This window comes from Urocampus carinirostris, chromosome 4 (genome assembly GCF_059441175.1).
Source record: "Urocampus carinirostris isolate Australia breed hairy pipefish chromosome 4, RoL_Ucar_1.0, whole genome shotgun sequence".
Classification (NCBI taxonomy): domain Eukaryota; kingdom Metazoa; phylum Chordata; class Actinopteri; order Syngnathiformes; family Syngnathidae; genus Urocampus; species Urocampus carinirostris.
In genome coordinates this window covers 39,867,853-39,885,348 of record NC_142352.1, presented here as the reverse complement: position 1 = coordinate 39,885,348, position 17,496 = coordinate 39,867,853, and the positions used below count along the sequence as shown (strand labels likewise).

The 17,496-nt window shown below is 40.2% G+C and overlaps 1 protein-coding gene across 2 annotated transcripts in view; it reads left to right on the top strand.

The window, feature by feature from the left end:
- The window catches only part of LOC148367542 (uncharacterized), a 28,926-nt gene extending 12,882 nt beyond the window's left edge, over window positions 1-16,044 (top strand). Inside the window, exons 4-9 of one of the 2 annotated variants that reach the window (XM_088334525.1) lie at window positions 1,262-1,516; window positions 1,998-2,142; window positions 6,972-7,102; window positions 12,023-12,141; window positions 12,242-12,604; window positions 12,996-16,044. In XM_088334525.1, the coding sequence (XP_088190651.1) occupies window positions 1,262-1,516; window positions 1,998-2,142; window positions 6,972-7,102; window positions 12,023-12,141; window positions 12,242-12,604; window positions 12,996-13,196 (1,214 nt within the window). In that variant the 3' untranslated portion in view covers window positions 13,197-16,044. Of the gene's footprint in view, window positions 1-1,261; window positions 1,517-1,997; window positions 2,143-6,971; window positions 7,103-12,022; window positions 12,142-12,238; window positions 12,605-12,995 lie in introns of both variants that reach the window. The other variant, XM_088334524.1, reaches the window with a different exon arrangement.
- Window positions 16,045-17,496: the final 1,452 nt, after the last annotated feature.

The window sequence follows — 17,496 nt, the reverse complement described above, 5'->3', positions numbered from 1 at the left end:
TTAGCGGGTGGTTTTGGTCCCCATTAACCGGGTCTAAAAATAATGATAATAATTTATTTATTTTTTATTTATTTTTTTTAAGGGTCGTCGCTACTTTGCAGATTTTCTTTTTTAGCGGGTGGTTTTGGTCCCCATTAACCGGGTCTAACAAATAATGATAATAAAAAAAAAGAAAATGTTTTTTATTTTTGTTTTTCTTTATTCATTTTGAAGGGTCGTCGCTACTTTGCAGATTTTCACTGTTTGCGGGTGGTTTTGTTGCCCAGTAACCGCGATAACCGAGGTCTTACTGTACCTCTAGCCGGCAATGTCCTCCAAACTGGGCAGATAGCTGCCGCTGATTTCCTGGGCTGTGTTAATGACCTGTAAGGTTCTCTTCAACAAGCAAAGCAAACTTTCCATCAATGTATTCTTCTTATTTCTTATTCTGAATTTATCAAACTCTTATATGACTTCAAATTAATGACTGGTAGCTCAGTAGGTGCAACTCAACACTGAACGCATCAATGGCCTGAAACCATCATAGCCCAGGGAAGCAACGTTATCCACTAGTTGATGATATTACCTTCTTTGGACGAATGCAACTCATGAGTCAGCTCGGTCTGAAATTGTAAGTTTCGAATGCAGCATGCGCACGGATCAGCGGTTGTGCCTTTTTCTTTATTCCTCAATTTCACTAGTGCACTTTTTCCATTTGTTATTTCTCCATTCCAAGTCACTCTGCCTTTTAGCGCGATATGAATCCCTAATATAATGCAAATGGAAATCATCTTGCCAGTTGTATCCTTCAAGGATGTCTTTGCTACCTTGTGAAATATTCTGTTATATAAATATCTGTTCAGTATGACTCAAAGGCTTGGGAAATTAGAAGATTACTCTGTGTACTATTGGCTTAAATTATTTTTGTACAAGGTAGGGGTTTGACAAATTGAAAAAAAAAAACTGTTTTCAATTGCAATATTAGTAGACTAAGTGTCCTTGGGCAAGACGCTGAATCCCTAATGCCTCCAAAAAGCTGGTCGGCGCCTTGCATGGCTGCATGGCCGCTATTGGTTTGTGTGTGTCTGTGAATAGGTAAGTGTGAAGAGCACATTGTAAAGCGCTTTGGGAGGTCTTCATGGACTCGAAAAGCGCTATATAAATGCAGACCATTTACCATTAGACTGTCTCCAATTCTCTGAATTTAATGCACGCCAACCTGCCACCATCTCATGATTGATCCCACATTTGTTTTTCCCGTCCCCTTTTCTCTCTTTGTCAGGATGCAAACTGAAAAATATTGGACAACCCAAAAACGTCCAGGAACATCATGCCAATAAAGTCAAGGTTATCCAAAATACGTCGTTCAAAACCAGGATGGTCTTTGTGAACATCCGGAAGTCCATTGAGCCGGAGGTGGTGAACGCAGGTCACGCTTCTGGCCAGCCTGACTCTGCAGCCAGTTTGCTCCTCAGCCTCAACATGCTCGGAGAAAGGCAACTGTTCGAAGTGGCCAAATGGGTCAAAAGGCTCCCTGGTAAGATGCAGGCTTCCATTTTTGAAAAACTCTGTGCCGTTTTAAGCAGAAGACAGATAGCCACAGAGATGCAAAGATACAGTCTGTGAGGAAGAGCATCTGGGTCAGAAATTGCCAACCCTTTTTGAAGCTGAAAGCTACTTTTTGTTACTAATTAGCGCAAAGTTTGATAAGCATTTCCAAACTATCAACTTACGTTATTACTATGTTGTTACTATGTTATTACCAGGTTAAGCACTAAAGAAAATCTATTTACTAGAAAAATCACAACAACCCAGCACTAATCATGTCGTGGATTTCTCATACCAATGTGAAATAAAATTGCCAATAACATAACAATGTCTCATCAGTGGTTAGCTATTTTCAGAAGCAGTCCGCGGGCTACTCGGGTGACCGTGGGCACTGCGTTGGTGACCCCTGATTTTGAAATATTGAAATACTAAGGTGGTTTCAACACCTGATGTGTAATAACTGTTTGCAGGTTTTGATGCTCTTCACCCGGGGGACCAAATGACAGTCATACAGAATTCCTGGATGACTGTGATGGGGTTTGCTCTGAGCTGGCGCTCCTTCAAGATTAGCAAGCTCACGCAGCTGTACCTTGCGCCGGATCTCATCCTTAATGAGTAAATCATCCTTTTTAATATGACAAATTTTTCCAACTTTGAGTCTCACCCAAAATCCCAAATTGGACAGAATATTGAAGGTGCGCCTTATAATAGGGTGCCCCTTAATGTATTTAAGACAAAAGTAGAAATGAATTCCCATCCATCCATCCATTATATGCACCGCTTATCCTCAGTAGGGTTGCGGGGAGCTGGAGCCCATCCCAGTGGCTATGGGACACCCTGAACTGGTCACCAGCCAGTTGCAGGGCACACAGGGACAGACAATTCGCTCACTCGTTCACATCTAGGGACAATTTGGACCGGCCAATTAACCTCACATGCACTTTTTTGGAATGTGGGAGGAAACTGTAGTGCCCAAGGGAAACCCACGCAAGCACGGAGAGAACACGCAATCTCCACACAGGAGGTTCGATCTCATGGCCTCAGAGCTGTGCCGCACACGCGCTAACCACTGCGCCGCCGTGCTGCCCATGCATTCCCATATTTGTGCAATTATTGATCAGTCGTTACATTTTATTACTGACCAGAAATGCATAACAATGGTGGCAACGGGGATCGAACCGGACAACAATGGTAAGAACACGAAATCCTAACCACCAGGCCACCAGGGACATTAATGATTGTTCACAATTGCATAACGTTGAATGCAACGGGCAACGAACCCAGATGTCGACGGGGAAAGCACTGGATCCTATCTTTCAGATGACTATAAAGACATATCACGCTATTTTCAGTCACAGTAGCAGATAATCTGTAATCTGTTAGGGCAGATAGAATGTTGTTTCACTTTTTCCCGGCACAAACTAAGTGACAAACATTTCAAATATGTGCAGACATGTATTCATTTATATATTTCAGAGCGACGGAATTACATCCCCACATTGCTGTTCTCTTAGTTCAGAATGACCTAATTACTTCCTACGATACCTTTATCGTCATTCTGTTCCGAATCCTGTGCGCTTCGTAAAGACTTTGCGAGTCGGCTGTACAGACCAGTTTAATGTCTGACAATATGCTCCCGGCACGGCCCAATAATAACATCAACAATTTGGCACAGTGACTGTAGATAGTGTGATAATTTGAGATAAAACCTAATGCCGTTTCATGTGTTTTATGTATCGCTAGTTGTCTAGTGGATAGGATCCGGCGCTCTCCACACCATGAAGTAATTTTAATTAAAAACTAATTAGAGTAGTTTTTATCCCATGCGCGTTATAGTCCAGTGCGCCTTATATATTAAAAAAATGGGGGGAAGACTATTTTGAATTGGTGTGAATGGAGTTCACTTTTTGGTGAAGAGAACAGCAAAAAACAGCTGCAAGGCCCTACAGAACTCCGCTATTCAGGTCTATTCTGGGTTTAATAGATTGTGACCACAGCTGTGCATTTTAGGCAGGTCAGAACGGCACGTCCCCCGACAAAAGTCTCTGCTCGTAGCAATATAGGATTGGGGATAATAGATCCCGGCCGGACGAGTGTAATACACTTTTTGGTGAATAGAAAAAGCTGCCAGGCCCCACAAAAAGCCGCGATGCACCAAGGCGGGGATTGCAGTATTCAGACATATTTTTGGGTGATACAAGCAAGTCACGTTTTAATCCCCTACATTGAATTTAGCGTAACTGTGATCCAAAAGAAGGAAAGTGGGTGAGAAAGTTGGACGGATATTGGTCACGAAAATGTGTCCCTAAATGGTGTCGAAATCAATTTCCAACCACATTCTGTGACATTAGGCTCCACTTAAAAGTTGTTCAAATGACATTTGAAAATGAATCCTATCCACTAGTTGTCTGGTTGATAGGATCCGGCGCTCTCCACACCATGAAGTAATTTTAATTAAAAACTAATTAGAGTAGTTTTTATCCCATGCGCGTTTAAGTCCATTGCGCCTTATATATTAAAAAAATGGGGGAAGACTATTTTGGGGGATTCCACCTTATAGTGCAGAAACAACAGTATATAACCCTTGGCCCTAAAGGGGATTCAAGTTTGTAATTCAAACTTTGATGCCGCTCCCCGTGTGGAACTAATAAGGTGAAGATTTGCTTTCACAAAATCAAGGAAACCCATGTGAAAGAATACTTGCAAAAATATGTAGGTATGTCTTAGATAGTTTCTTCCTAGTGATAAACTAAAAACTAGTTTCAAATACGTTCAAATGTTTTCAATTAATTGTCTCCAAATGGATCCTCAAACAAGCTACGTAGTAGCTGTGGAGTCGATTTGATGATGAATATGCTGACTGCCAAGTGGGCTCGAGAAGGCGAAGGTAATATAGCTTTAGCCTGGCAGGGAAGTTGGGGGTGGAAGTAAATTGTATGTCCATTAGTCTGTTTTTTTAATTTCTCATATTTCAAGTTTTTATTTTAAGGGTGAAACCACACTGCAACTATGCAAAGCAGCCACAAGAAGCAGCAAGAGCTAGTAAAAAAAAAGGAGTGTGGGAGTAGAAACCAGCAAAATGGCTCAAATTAATAAGTTCTATTTTTTTGATTTGGGGCGGCAGTAGCTCAGGAGGTAGAGCGATCGTTTTTAGGATTAAGGGATCCCAGTTCGAATCCCAGCTTGTCCGTGTTACATGTCGAAGTGTCCTCGGGTAAGACACTGAACCCCCCAATACCCCCAATAGAGGGCTCCGAGCTTTGTGCTAAAAATAGTAACACGGCTTCGCGCCGCCATTTCGGAAGTCAGTCGATTACAAGCGGTGATAGCGAGAGGAGCAAATATTTACTCAGTTTGTCTATTTATTTACTCAACTAGCTTAGTTTGTGTACGGATTTTGTCCATCAACACTATGGAAAACTACGTGGAGAGTTTAGACAAGCAAGCACGCGAGCGGTACGCTGCAAAGTTGCATTTTATTGGAAAATTGGATCCCTACAAAATTAAAAACAAGGACTGAAGTCTGATCCCGATTTGTTGCCGTGTGTGACTTACATCGAACTTGTTAACTATCTTATTTTCCACCCAAGTCCCTTTTGTGAACTGAAGGATTTTCAAAATTACAAAAGTATGGAAGCCTACGACAGATTTGTGTCTGGTTGGGTTCGGGATGTGTCTGTGCACACAAGCGAAGGTGAGGAAAACAAGATTGTGAAAGGGAAAGTTCTATATTCTCAGAGTTTGTCTCAGCCAAGTTTACAACCATGGATCATTGTTGACAAGTCATCATAGATTCTGTGTGCCCATTGCAACTGTGTTGCAGGTTTAGGGGAATGTTGTTCTCATGTTGCTTCCCTTTTGTTCTATGTTGAGCAACCCGGGAAAGGCAACGCTTCTCCGAACGGCGCACCAGTGGCTAAGTTAGCTTAGCTTTCGGGGACTTTAAATACTCTATTGACACGAGTTGAGTGAGGAAAGGAGACTCTCTTTCCCTGAAACCGCGTTAAATTTCTCCACCAAAATAGTGTACGAATGAGAAACGGAGTTTTGTTCGGTTTTTAAATGTCGTTTTCGGCGAAATACCTCACATATATGTTATAAAAGTAGTTTGGGGTCGTCGAGCTGTTGTCATGAAGTACACATGTCCCATAACCTTTTTAAAATTTATTTCTACATCATAAATAATTCAATTTACCTGTCAGAAAGTGGTCAGAACAAACACGAACACAGTCAAGCTTTGGCAAATTGGACCGGTTGAAAGCTGCCAGCCACACTCGTCTTCGCCGTTCGCTTTTCTCCTGAGCTTCAATCCCCTGATCGTAAACACACTTCGAAAGTCTAAAGAAGCCTTTCCCACCCTTTTCCCCTCGGCTACAACAGCCAACAATAACGCACGTATTCGGCATTACAATGTAGAATCTAACTGGTTCGCTGAACAATAACAATGAAGTGAAAAGCTTTGTTGACTTCCAAAATGCCCGCCAGCAATGCATTGTGGCTAATCTTAGGACCTCGAAGCACTCTAAAGCAGGTTAGCGCCTTACATGGCTGCATAGATCACGGCCAAGCGCTATATAAATGCAGATCATTTCAGATCATTTCATTTGTGGGAAAAAAAAAACACATCAAGATTCCTTACCATAAGACTTTTTATGTTTTATTTTTCCACGTTGCATAAAATCCAGAAACAAATATTTAGTATGTTACATAAAATAATAATTTTTCCCTGTAAAATGTTGCTCGAGTGGCAGAAAATTTAGCTAATTATGAAAATATTATTTTTAGCAATTAACAAATTGCGTGGTTTTGCCCATTTTATATATTATTATTTTGCAATATTATTTTTAGTATAAGAGAAAAATGTTAACATCCCACCAAAAATCCTTTTTTTTTGGTAATCTTCTTTTGAGAAAAGAAATCTTTACAAGAGTAGAATATCCAACAGGAGCATCAATTCTAAATAGTTTTCCTTTTTTAAGTCTCAATTTTCTTGACTCAGAAAAGGTTGAAAAAAGACATTGGACAGACAATATGAATCAAAATGTAGAGTTTGTATCATCACAGAGAAATCATTTGGGTTGACTTTGGATTTAATGTATCCTGTATGGCCCCATTAAGTATAATTTGTGTAAAATTTGAAAGTCCATTTGTGAGGTTGTGTAATAGTTGGAGCAGTTTGCCCCGGAATTGAAAATGTTCCATTCAATTTTCAGTCTTCCATTTAGAACTGATGTCATATTATTCTTCCTGGCGAGTCCTTGCTTCACTAGTTTTTTTTTTCTTTTGAATTGGCGGGTTATTTCCCATTTCTTCATCAAATAGAACAGAATGATTTATGAGTTGTGGCAAATTTTATATTGCACTCCTTAACATTTTTGAAAGGGAAAAGCCACGTCTGAAAAGGTTTGATGGCCCTCACTCTTCTCTTTTCTTTGTGGGCACAGGGATCGGATGCGCATTTCCAGCATGAACGAGCACTGCGTCCAAATGAAGCACCTGGCGCAAGAGTTTCTGTTGTTGCAGTCCACTCTGAAGGAATTCCTCCGCATGAAGCCCCTCCTCTTGTTCAGAACTCGTAAGTTTTCTCACTTGTTAGTTATCAGTGACATATAAATATAAACTACTATCTTCCCCTCTTTCTCTTCGGTTGTAAGGCAGGGGGTCAGGAACTTTTCTGACCCAAAGAGCCATAAAAGCAAAAAATGTTTTAAAAAGAAATTGAGAGAGCCACATCATATATTTTCAGACAAAATAGAATAGATGTGTGTTTTAAGCTTAAACTTGTTTTCCTTCAAATTTGTGTTTTCCTTGAAGGGGATGACCTCACGTACAGTCCCTTCTCAAGGTTTCTTCATTTTCCTCATGTCGAGGTTTTTGAGTTTTTCCTTGCCCTCATGTAGGTTTTAGATCAGGGGATGTGTCTTAATAGTCTGTACAGCCCTTTGAGACTCTTTGTGATTAAGGGTGTCACAAATAAACATGACCTGACTTCAAATAACAAATATTTGCATCAAAATGCCGTGGTAATCAAATGGAACAATTTTTTTCCGATACAATTTTATTGTGTTAAGTGTATACACTTTGGTACCGCATGGTTTTGGAGAGAGGCCAAAATGTGCAGGAACGGCTAATACACTGCAGAAAATGAAAGTATGGACTAGTGTCATTTACTTGAATTAAGTGTATTTATCTGATCACAATTATTTTTGGACTTATTTACTTATTCATGCTGAAGATAGTTAAGATACTATCACTTGTTTCAAGAAAAATAATATTGTGCCAACTAACTTAGATTATTCAAGTAATTGTAAGCAAATGTATCTTAAATTGTTGAAGAGATAGCCTATAGGCATATTAACAACTCAGCTTAAGGATATTTTTTAATTGTTTCAAGACTCACATCAACTTGTTTTAAGAATGTAACCCAACTCATTGAGATAATGTAAAAATTCATTTTATGCATCATTGTATGTATTCGTTTACTCAGGTACAATTCAGTGTGGCAGTGTGAATGGTTGTTTGTCTATCTGTGTTGGCCACGTGATGAGGTGGCGACTCAACCAGGGTGTACCCTGCTTATGCCCGAGGTAAATGGGATAGGCTCCAGCCTCCCCACCCGTCACCCCGAAAGGGACAAAGCGGTAGAAGATGGATGGATGGAAGATATAGTGTTCAATAGAAAACCTTTTACCCTCGCTATGACGGGTTAAGAATAGACATTAGCAGACTTAAACTCAGCCATTTCATGCTGAGCAAGGGTATCGCCACATATAGATATTACTGCACCATATATGATTTGACCTGTCCCAATTTTGACACAATTGTACAATTCTTTTAAATCCTTTTCAATGCGTTCTAAAATAGCATCAACACCTGCTTTTGCAATGTCCTTAGCTATGGCAATAGCAAGTAGTCGTATAGCAGCCAGCTTTGACCTAAACTTGGGGTCTATGTTTCCTAGTGTATAATAAAACATGAGTAACTTGTTCACAGAAGTATGTGGTCCAAGAGGGTTACATAAGTCTATCTCATCAGAATACAATATCAACTGTAAAGCAGTGGGCTTCAATGAAAATAACGGATGACTTTTGAAAAGGCTACCATCCACTATGTCACAGAGAAATCCATCTTTGTTACAATTCTCTGGAGGAGTACTGGCCGTACTGTGTATTCTTGGGTTGGACAACAGCTGCTCTAGGCTCTTGATAGAATAGAACAATAGAATAGAATTCACTTTTATTGTCATTCTTTGTAACCATGCACACAGAACGAAATGTCGATACACCTGACTCGTACAGTTAAACTGTAGCGAGCCTATGCAGCCGCAACCAAACAGGGCGCCGCCATTTTAGACCCAACTGCTGTGTTAGGAGTCAATAGGTGACCAAACCCCCAATTCCAACCCTTAATGCCGAGCGCCAAGCAGGGAGGCAATGAGTACCAATGTTGTAAGTCTTAGGTATGACCTCGGCCGAGGCTTGAACCAGCAACCTCCCAGTCTTGGGAACATAGAAAAAAACCTTGTTTTTGAGTTTAAGAACCCGTGAAGAACCTCTCTTTACTCTACACAGTCTTTGGGATATTACAACCTCCTCCGGTTCAACTGGGGTAAAATGTTCCTTAATGGTTTGGTCCTGCATGAATGTTGTGGTCAACATGGAGAATGGATCTGGAAAGTCATCAAATGTTGCCAGAGCCTCATGCTGCAGGTGTTCTATGTTGTCTGAATGGCCATGAGTGTCAAAAATGTCTTTTACTCTTTCTTTCAAGGTTTCTACAAGATGAAATTGAAATTGTTGTACTTCTGACACATTGCTGTTGACATTCCTCTGTAGAGAGAGAGAGAGTGAGAGAGAACTCATTTGATATATCAATCAACTACAGCACAAGTAATGTGATTGGGTAGAGGGGTCACGGAACAGAAGCATTTGTCAGTATTTTAATAAGAACCGTTTTAATCTGCAAACCAGGCTTAATTGTCAGGCGAGACGGAAGGAAAACTGAGATCACTTGCATTCGTTTCTTGGTTTTTATTGGAAGGAAGGAATGACAGGACGTGAATCTTCGATCCGTTGTTTGACGGATTGTCAAGACTTGACAGGCGGGTGAAGGCTTGGCGGGAATGGTCGTGAACAGGCGTAGTCGTCGTGTTGTTGGTTGGGGCTGGAGAAGAAGGGCGTCGTTGTGTTCGGAAGAGAGATCAGGAGTCAGGCGGGCAGGGCAGGTCGCAGGCAAATTCGGAAACGGGTTGGCAACGGAGATCAGGTAGAAAAACAGGAGGCAGGCAAAGAGTCGGAGGTACGGGCTGCGAAGTAGCGACGCCCCTTCAAAAATGCTTTAAAAAAAAAAAGTTTTTATTTTTTATTATTCCTTTTTTTTTTTTTTTTTTTTTTTAGACCTGCGAAGCTCTGAACCTGCGAACATGGAACCACGCAGTAGCGACGCTCCTTTAAAAAAGCTTGGGGGGGAAAAAATATATTTTATTTTATTATAGTTATTTTTTAGGCCCGCGAAGCTCTGAATCCGCGAACGTCGAAGCATGAAGTAGCGAGGTCCCACTGTATTGTGCCCTTCAAATCATCAAACTATTAGTCTTGACGTTAATGATATTTTTTTCATTCTAGAATGAACATCTTACCCACATCTCTCCATAACTTAACCCTATATGATTTCCGTGCAGTGGACTTTTTAAATATTGTTTTTGGGTGCATCAGTATAGGCCTATATCTGACGAGAACATAAGTTATGTAGGATATTGTCATGTTCCAACAAACATGCAAATCATGTCAAAAGTACAAATGACATGAACAAAATAGCCTATGGTCGTATTTTAGCAGCTAGGTTCAACTTATTGTTCAGCAATAAACAGAACGAGCTGTGGGAGCCTAGATTTAGCTTAACATGTCAGAACAAGTCACACTAATTGAACTGCATCACAAAAAAGCCAAATTGTTTTACTTTGTCGCTTTCAATATGAGAGCTTACATGTTCCTTCATAGTTGGCTGAGTATCGTGCACTCGCTCTTGGTTTGGCATTCTGGCGCGCTCACCGCGGAAAGCATCTTTTTGCGAGAGGGCGGGCTGATTGCAATTTGCATCATCGCTAGTCACAGTACTTGAGGTCGACTCTTCAATTTGGTTGCTAGTGGGTGTAATACAGTTTGAAAATATTGCTGTGTCGAACCTCTCACTTCCAACCCAGCCTGAGCGAAAACGGCACGCACTGCATGGGTGGGCGTCCATTGGTCATATATGAAGCATGCCTGCGTTTGATGTGATAGTAAAACGAATTGAATACTCAGTACTGTTCTCTGCATTCATTAATTCCACAAATTGAACGAAAGTTCCTATTACGTCCGTGGGCTATATTAATGTGACTTAGGAGTGCCTTCAAAGTCAACGCAATAAATGCAAAACAAATAAGGCAGCGCCATCCACCCATGTCTGCTACAGCAGTACTGTAATCAAATCGAGAGTGGTTGTGTTGATGGTGTTGCATACGTTAGGTGCTAGTTTCCGCCTTTTTTCGCGCTCGATAATTCTATATCAAAACAAGAGGGATGCCATTTACAATGCAAGTGACTGGCCCGTACGGTGTCCTAACTAAAATTGGATAGTCTTTACTTCGAAACACAAATTTAATATTTATAAATGAGAACATTATATTTTTCCCTGAGGTAGTTAATAGATTATGTTTAATAATTGTATAGTGCGTTCCTTTATATGGTTCCGCCCATTTATTCGGACCTACTTGGACTCGCTCATACAACCCCAACGTTCGACGAACTCCATTCGGTATTTTGACTTAGAGAGAAGTGAAATACTTTTACGATTAAAAGGTTTGTATTGTCTTAACATTTAACAAGAAACAATGTGATTAAGAATAAAATATTATTCTCAACGGTGTTTATGCGTAGTTAACGTTTTAAATCAACGACCGTTTGGTAAGGGGTTAGCTCAACTTTATCTCAGTTCGTTTTGCTTTACTCATAATATTTCTGTGATAGTTGCTTATGAAATGTGTGTTTATTCAGTACTACAAAATTTAGAGATATTGTGCTGCTGTCTCTATTAATGGCCTGCATGTCTTAACCTCTAAGCATGTTGGAACAAGAGTTTTAGGTAAAGGAACGTAACAGTGCTAGAACTACATAATCTCTGGATTATTCTTAATCAGTTGTCATTATTCTTCAAATCATTTTCCTCTGTCTTGGGGCGGCAGTAGCTCAGGAGGTAGAGCGATCGTTTTAGGATTAAGGGATCCCAGTTCGAGTCCCGGCTTTTCCGTGTTACATGCCGAAGTGTCCTTGGGTAAGACACTGAACCCCCAATACCCCTAATAAGCAGGTTATCGCCTTACATGTCTGCACAGATCACGGCCGCTATTGGAAAATGTGAAGCACAATGTAAAGCGCTTTGGGAAGTCATTGACTTGAAAAGCGCTATATAAATGCAGATCATTTCATTTTTTTATTTGTCTCTATTTATACCACAGTGGCGGAAATTGATGCAGATGCTCTGCGCAAACTTTCAATGGATGATCTGCGAGACCTTTTTCCAGGGCCTGAACATTTTCTTAGGAGAAAATTCATTTGGAATGTTGTGCATCCTGAGGTATGACAAACTTGTCTCATTGTCCCTTAAGATTTTCTTAAGACACCATCTCAGCAAAGGTAAATTTGTCTTCTTTTCATGGATTTATTCACTGAAGCAGGCCTCATCCAGCAACCACAACCAACACCCAACAAACGACGATACAAATAAAGAGGAAAGTCCAGCCAAAACTATACAACTTTCGAGCCTCCAATATGTTATTTACACAGATAGTGAATTAGAGCATGTTAGAAAACACTATTTTGAAATGAAAAAAATTGGACGAGGAGGAGAGTGTGAGCTCTCTAGAAAGCTCTCTTGTAGGCTCATTAGAAATACAGTGACTAACATGCTCTCTATATTGAGGGCCTCGACCGTCGACTTCAGAAAATACCCTACCAAAGAAGACCTGCAGTCAATGGCAAGGAGACTTGTTTTGTATTACCCAATGTTGTCCGATAAACTGGATCTACAACGTCCATGGGTAAGCAAGCATTTCAACATGTAATCATTTCATCACAATATGAGTGGAAGGGTACAATGACTTGGTGATTGGTATCCTTTGTTGTCATTATTTTTTTATATGAATGATGAAATGGATATAGTCAGCCACTTAATTTGACTGATGGGAATTTCTTTCCAGTCTCAAACAATATGGGAATTGGGATGTAGATAGTATGTTACCTATCTTATCTATAGACAAGTAACTATGTTTGATAAACGTATTGATATATTGGACCTAAATGGTTCTGTATTAACATCTGTCCCTTGCACACTCCTAACCAACACAAGTAAATGGATTGTTTGTCTTTGTTAGTCCATGTGCTGTCCTAAATGTTTCCATTTGCTCATGGTCTTTATATTTCATGTTTCAGTTCAAACTCTTTAAGCGACTGAACAAGAGGTTGCAAAACATCAGGACTCTACGCACAACCCAGGGGGCTACACCAGCAGGGGGAAAAAAGAGACGCCTTGAGTTTGGCGCCACAGAGAAAGAAAATGAGGGGGATTTTGACTCCAGCACTTCCACTGTCATTGTCTCCCCAAGCTCCAGTAGCACCATCACCAACCCGTAAAGTGAAGGGGAACCCCAATTCATGACCAGCACTCCAGCAAAACAAGCTCTTGGTAATTGGATAGAAAAAAATTGTAGCATTCTCAATGGAGTAGACCCATTCATGGAAATTACACAAAATACAAGACAAATCAGCACTGCACATCGTTCTACTTCTTTTAGGAGGGCACAGACAAAACTTTTTATTGAAATTTTCAACTGGTGGGCTGAACAGAAACAAGAAAAAGCAGAAAAGGACAAGGCCAGGCACCAGAAAACTCTCATAAATACTATCTTTTTACAGGGGGGTGAAAATCTTGACCTTGTAATTTTTGCCTTTTCCTGTTTCTATTCAAGTAATATTAATGAATGTCTTCATTAGATGTAGTGGACATTTTGTCTTTGTTTCAGTAGAAACAGTTAGTTTCAAGTAAGCAAGGATGTGATTTTTCCTATAATTCGCGGAATTCCGCTTTTTTTATCTCCAAAAATAAAATTTTTAAATTTCCGATTTTTTAATTGGTAAAAAAAACGATTTCGTCTCTACAGCATTCCATTTTAGTGTTTCCTTAACTGAAATGAAACGTACTTGCGATTGGTTGAAGTCTCCGTGTTGACCAATAAACGCGCTTGTTATAAAGGCGTAGGAGTATGCCATTGTTCATTTCTCACACGTTTTTGCCGAGTGTTTAAAGAAAGATGTCCGAGATCGAACGCAAAGATGCTCCGCGAGGTAAAGAAATTGATAAACCAAGTTTCGATCGAACTGGTTAGAGAAGGAATTATCTACAAATGTTGGAAAGAAGACTGTGACGAATTTGTTAAGTGACTTTATTAGGAAAATCGATCGTGCCGGGAAAGCGCTTTGCATTTGATGCCATGATACCATTGACTATGGTGGGAGAGGTTTCAAAGCTCTTGAAAGTCACGCAAAGAACAAAAAACATGTGAAAGAACTCCAGTCAACAGGGATGTGATTTTTCCGCTAATTTGCAGAATTCCGCCTTTTTTATCTCCAAAAATAAAATTTTAAAATTTCCGATTTTTTAATTGGTAAAAAAAACGATTTCGTCTCGACAGCATTCCATTTTAGTGTTTCCGTAACTGAAATGAAACGTACTTGTGATTGGTTGAAGTCTCCGTGTTGACCAATAAACGCGCTTGTTATAAAGGCGTAGGAGTATGCCATTGTTCATTTCTCACACGTTTTTGCTGAGTGTTTAAAGAAAGATGTCCGAGATCGAACGCAAAGATGCTCCGCGAGTTAAAGAAATTGCTAAGATCGTAAAAAACAAGTTTCGATCGGACTGGTTAGAGGAGGAATTATCTACAAATGTGGGTGACCCCGACGTGATCCAATGTAGCGAGCAGAGACGGGAGTCGTAGGCGGAGTGTCAAAGGTGCCAACGAAAGCTGATTTAATGACATTTAAACTGGCAATAACAAAACAAACACGAGAGTGGCTAGAACCGGCCGAATTAAGAGTCCCCCTAGGAACTCGCTAACAATGGTTCCGTGGGTGAATTATGTACAACCCACTACAGTACTTTCATTTATAGATAACATCTTCTGCTATAACAAAAACATTTGTGGTATGTTCTAATATGAGTTACTTTTCATTTGGTCATGATACAATTATTTGTTAATGAAATTTGAACTCTTCAACATGATTTATGTGTTAATTTAGTAATCACATGAGTTAGATATGATGATATTCTCAGTGATAGTTTTTAAAAGCAAAGGCAGTCCAATGTTTTTTAATGTGACTGATTTTGAGTTGACTTAAACTAATTTTATATGGGATAGTTCAAAATACATTGAAAATTTATGCTGTTGTTTTGTCTATTTCTTTGTCATCTGAGTGCATTGAAAGTACTTAAAACCACGGAAAACCCATGAGCTCCGGGGGGCTTCGCCCCACTTGTCCCCCCACCAGGGCACTGCCCTGGACCTAGCTGGGTGCCCGTGGCCCCCAGACCCCCGCCTAATTTTCAGATAATTTCACTTTGGTCAAATCACATCCCTGAGTCAAGAACAACAAATTATTCCATCGCTGGTAGCTTCGGTGCCCAAACGAAAACTCCAAAACTTTAAGGCCTCCATCCCTTATTGACACCACAAACGGAAGCGGTAATAGAGAGACGTGATCCACCCCAAAAACCTGTACCAGTTGCTGATAGAGTTGTGAATTTTGAGGTAGGTGGTAAACTTTTCAAATTTATTTGACAGTTATCCCCTTTTTTTCGAAAATATTATAACGTAATAAAAATGGCCATAAATATTTAACAATTACAATAATAATAATAATAATAATAATAATTTCCTTGTATTGTCATTCTGTGTAACAATGTACACAGAACGAAATGTCGATTGCACCTGACCCGTTGTAGCGAGCCGATGCAGCCGCAGCCAACAGAGGGCGCCGCCGACCACTTTTTAAGTCTTAGGAATGACTCGGCCGGGGCGCGAACCACCGACCTCCCAGTCTCAAAGCGGGCGCCTTACCATCTAGGCTACTGAGCTGGTATAATAGATTTTCATGTGTACATTACACCAACACTTTACTGTAGGGCCTATACTTATTGTACTTTCATTTATAGATAACATCTTCTGCTATAACAAAGACATTTGTGGTATGTTGTAATATGAGTTACTTTTCATTTGGTCATGATACAATTATTTGTTCATGAAATTTGAACTCTTCAACATGATTAATGTTTTAACTTAGTAATTACATTAGTTAGATATGATGATATTCTCAGTGTTAGTTTTTAAAAGCAAAGGCAGTCCAATGTTTTTAATGTGACTGATTTTGAGTTGACTTAAACTGTAATTTTATATGGGATATTTCAAAATACATTGAAAATTGATGCTGTTGTTTTGTCTATTTCTTTGTCATCTGAGTGCATTGAAAGTACTTAAAACCACGGAAAACCCATGAGCTCCGGGGGGCTTCGCCCCACTTGTCCCCCCACCAGGGCACTGCCCTGGACCTAGCTGGGTGCCCGCGGCCCCCAGACCCCCGCCTATTTTTCAGATAATTTCACTTTGGTCAAATCACATCCCCGAGTAAGCTCAATGAACAATGTAACCTTGAAAAATAATCGGAGAAAATCATGGTCAGGTAGTTGCTTGTAGCCCAAACAAAAAGGGGCGAATTTTTAACCAAGTTGTATAATTTACTCAACAAAAATTAAACCTTCCCTTTCACATGGTAGACGAGATATACTCTGTTTTAGTTCTCATTAAGATCACATTGAAACATTGACCGTGTCGTGGATTTTGAAGCGCAATTAACTGCAAAACACACAAAGAAAACAATCAATCAAATGACCTAAATGTCCCTGAACACATCAATGTCCCTGCCCAATAGACAGGTGCCTAAGCAGCCTCACAAAACTGCAATCTCGTGCTAATTCAACCAAACGAGTGCTACATTTAAGGAGAAATAAAAGATAAAAATAAAAGTGTTTTTACCTGCAACACAAGTGACAATCAAGCAATCTGCACAAGAAATAGTTACTACAATGAGCTCTCATTTTGAGCGTAAGCCTCATTTCTCACTGTCTCTAAGTGTCAGTAATTGAAACTAAGTCAAGTCATGTAGTGTTTTTTAAGCTTAGATTTAAACATTTCCACTGAGCTTGCAGATTGAATATCAGGGGGAAGAGCATTCCACATCACCGGGCCCGGATGGAGAACGTTCTCGAACCTGCGGAACTCTTCTTGGCTCTTGGAATCACTAGTAGACCAGCGTTTTCAGAGCGAAGGCTCCGGACCGGGACATAGGGCGAAATTTAATCTGCTAAGATGTGAGGGAGCAAGTCCATGTATGATTTTGTATAAAACCAACAGAACCTTAAAATCACATCTTAAGCTAACAGGGAGCCAATGCAGGTTAGCCAAAATCGGGGTTATGTGATCAAACTTTCTTGTCTTAGTTAAAAGCCTCGCTGCAGCATTTGTACCTGCTAAAGGCTCTTGATTTTGGACTTCGGGAGACTGGAGAGTAGTGCATTAGAGTATATTGGCCTAAACAGTGCAGTTCATTGTAGTTGGGCCATAATCACAGACTTTAGCGGGCTGAACCGTGGAAAAAATGCACTGCAACTGTCGACCAGGGATAACGGATTGCGGCCACAACCATGCATGTCGTATGAGAGAGAATGGATCGAGGTCGCAGAAAAGGAGTTTGCTTTGCTGGATAGAACGGTGAAAATGTCAGGACCAGAATGGAAACAGGACCCAGTTCCGTAGCAATTACGACAAGTTTTATTGAAAAAGAGAGGAAGGGCTGCGCCCACGATCCAGTGTACGCCGTA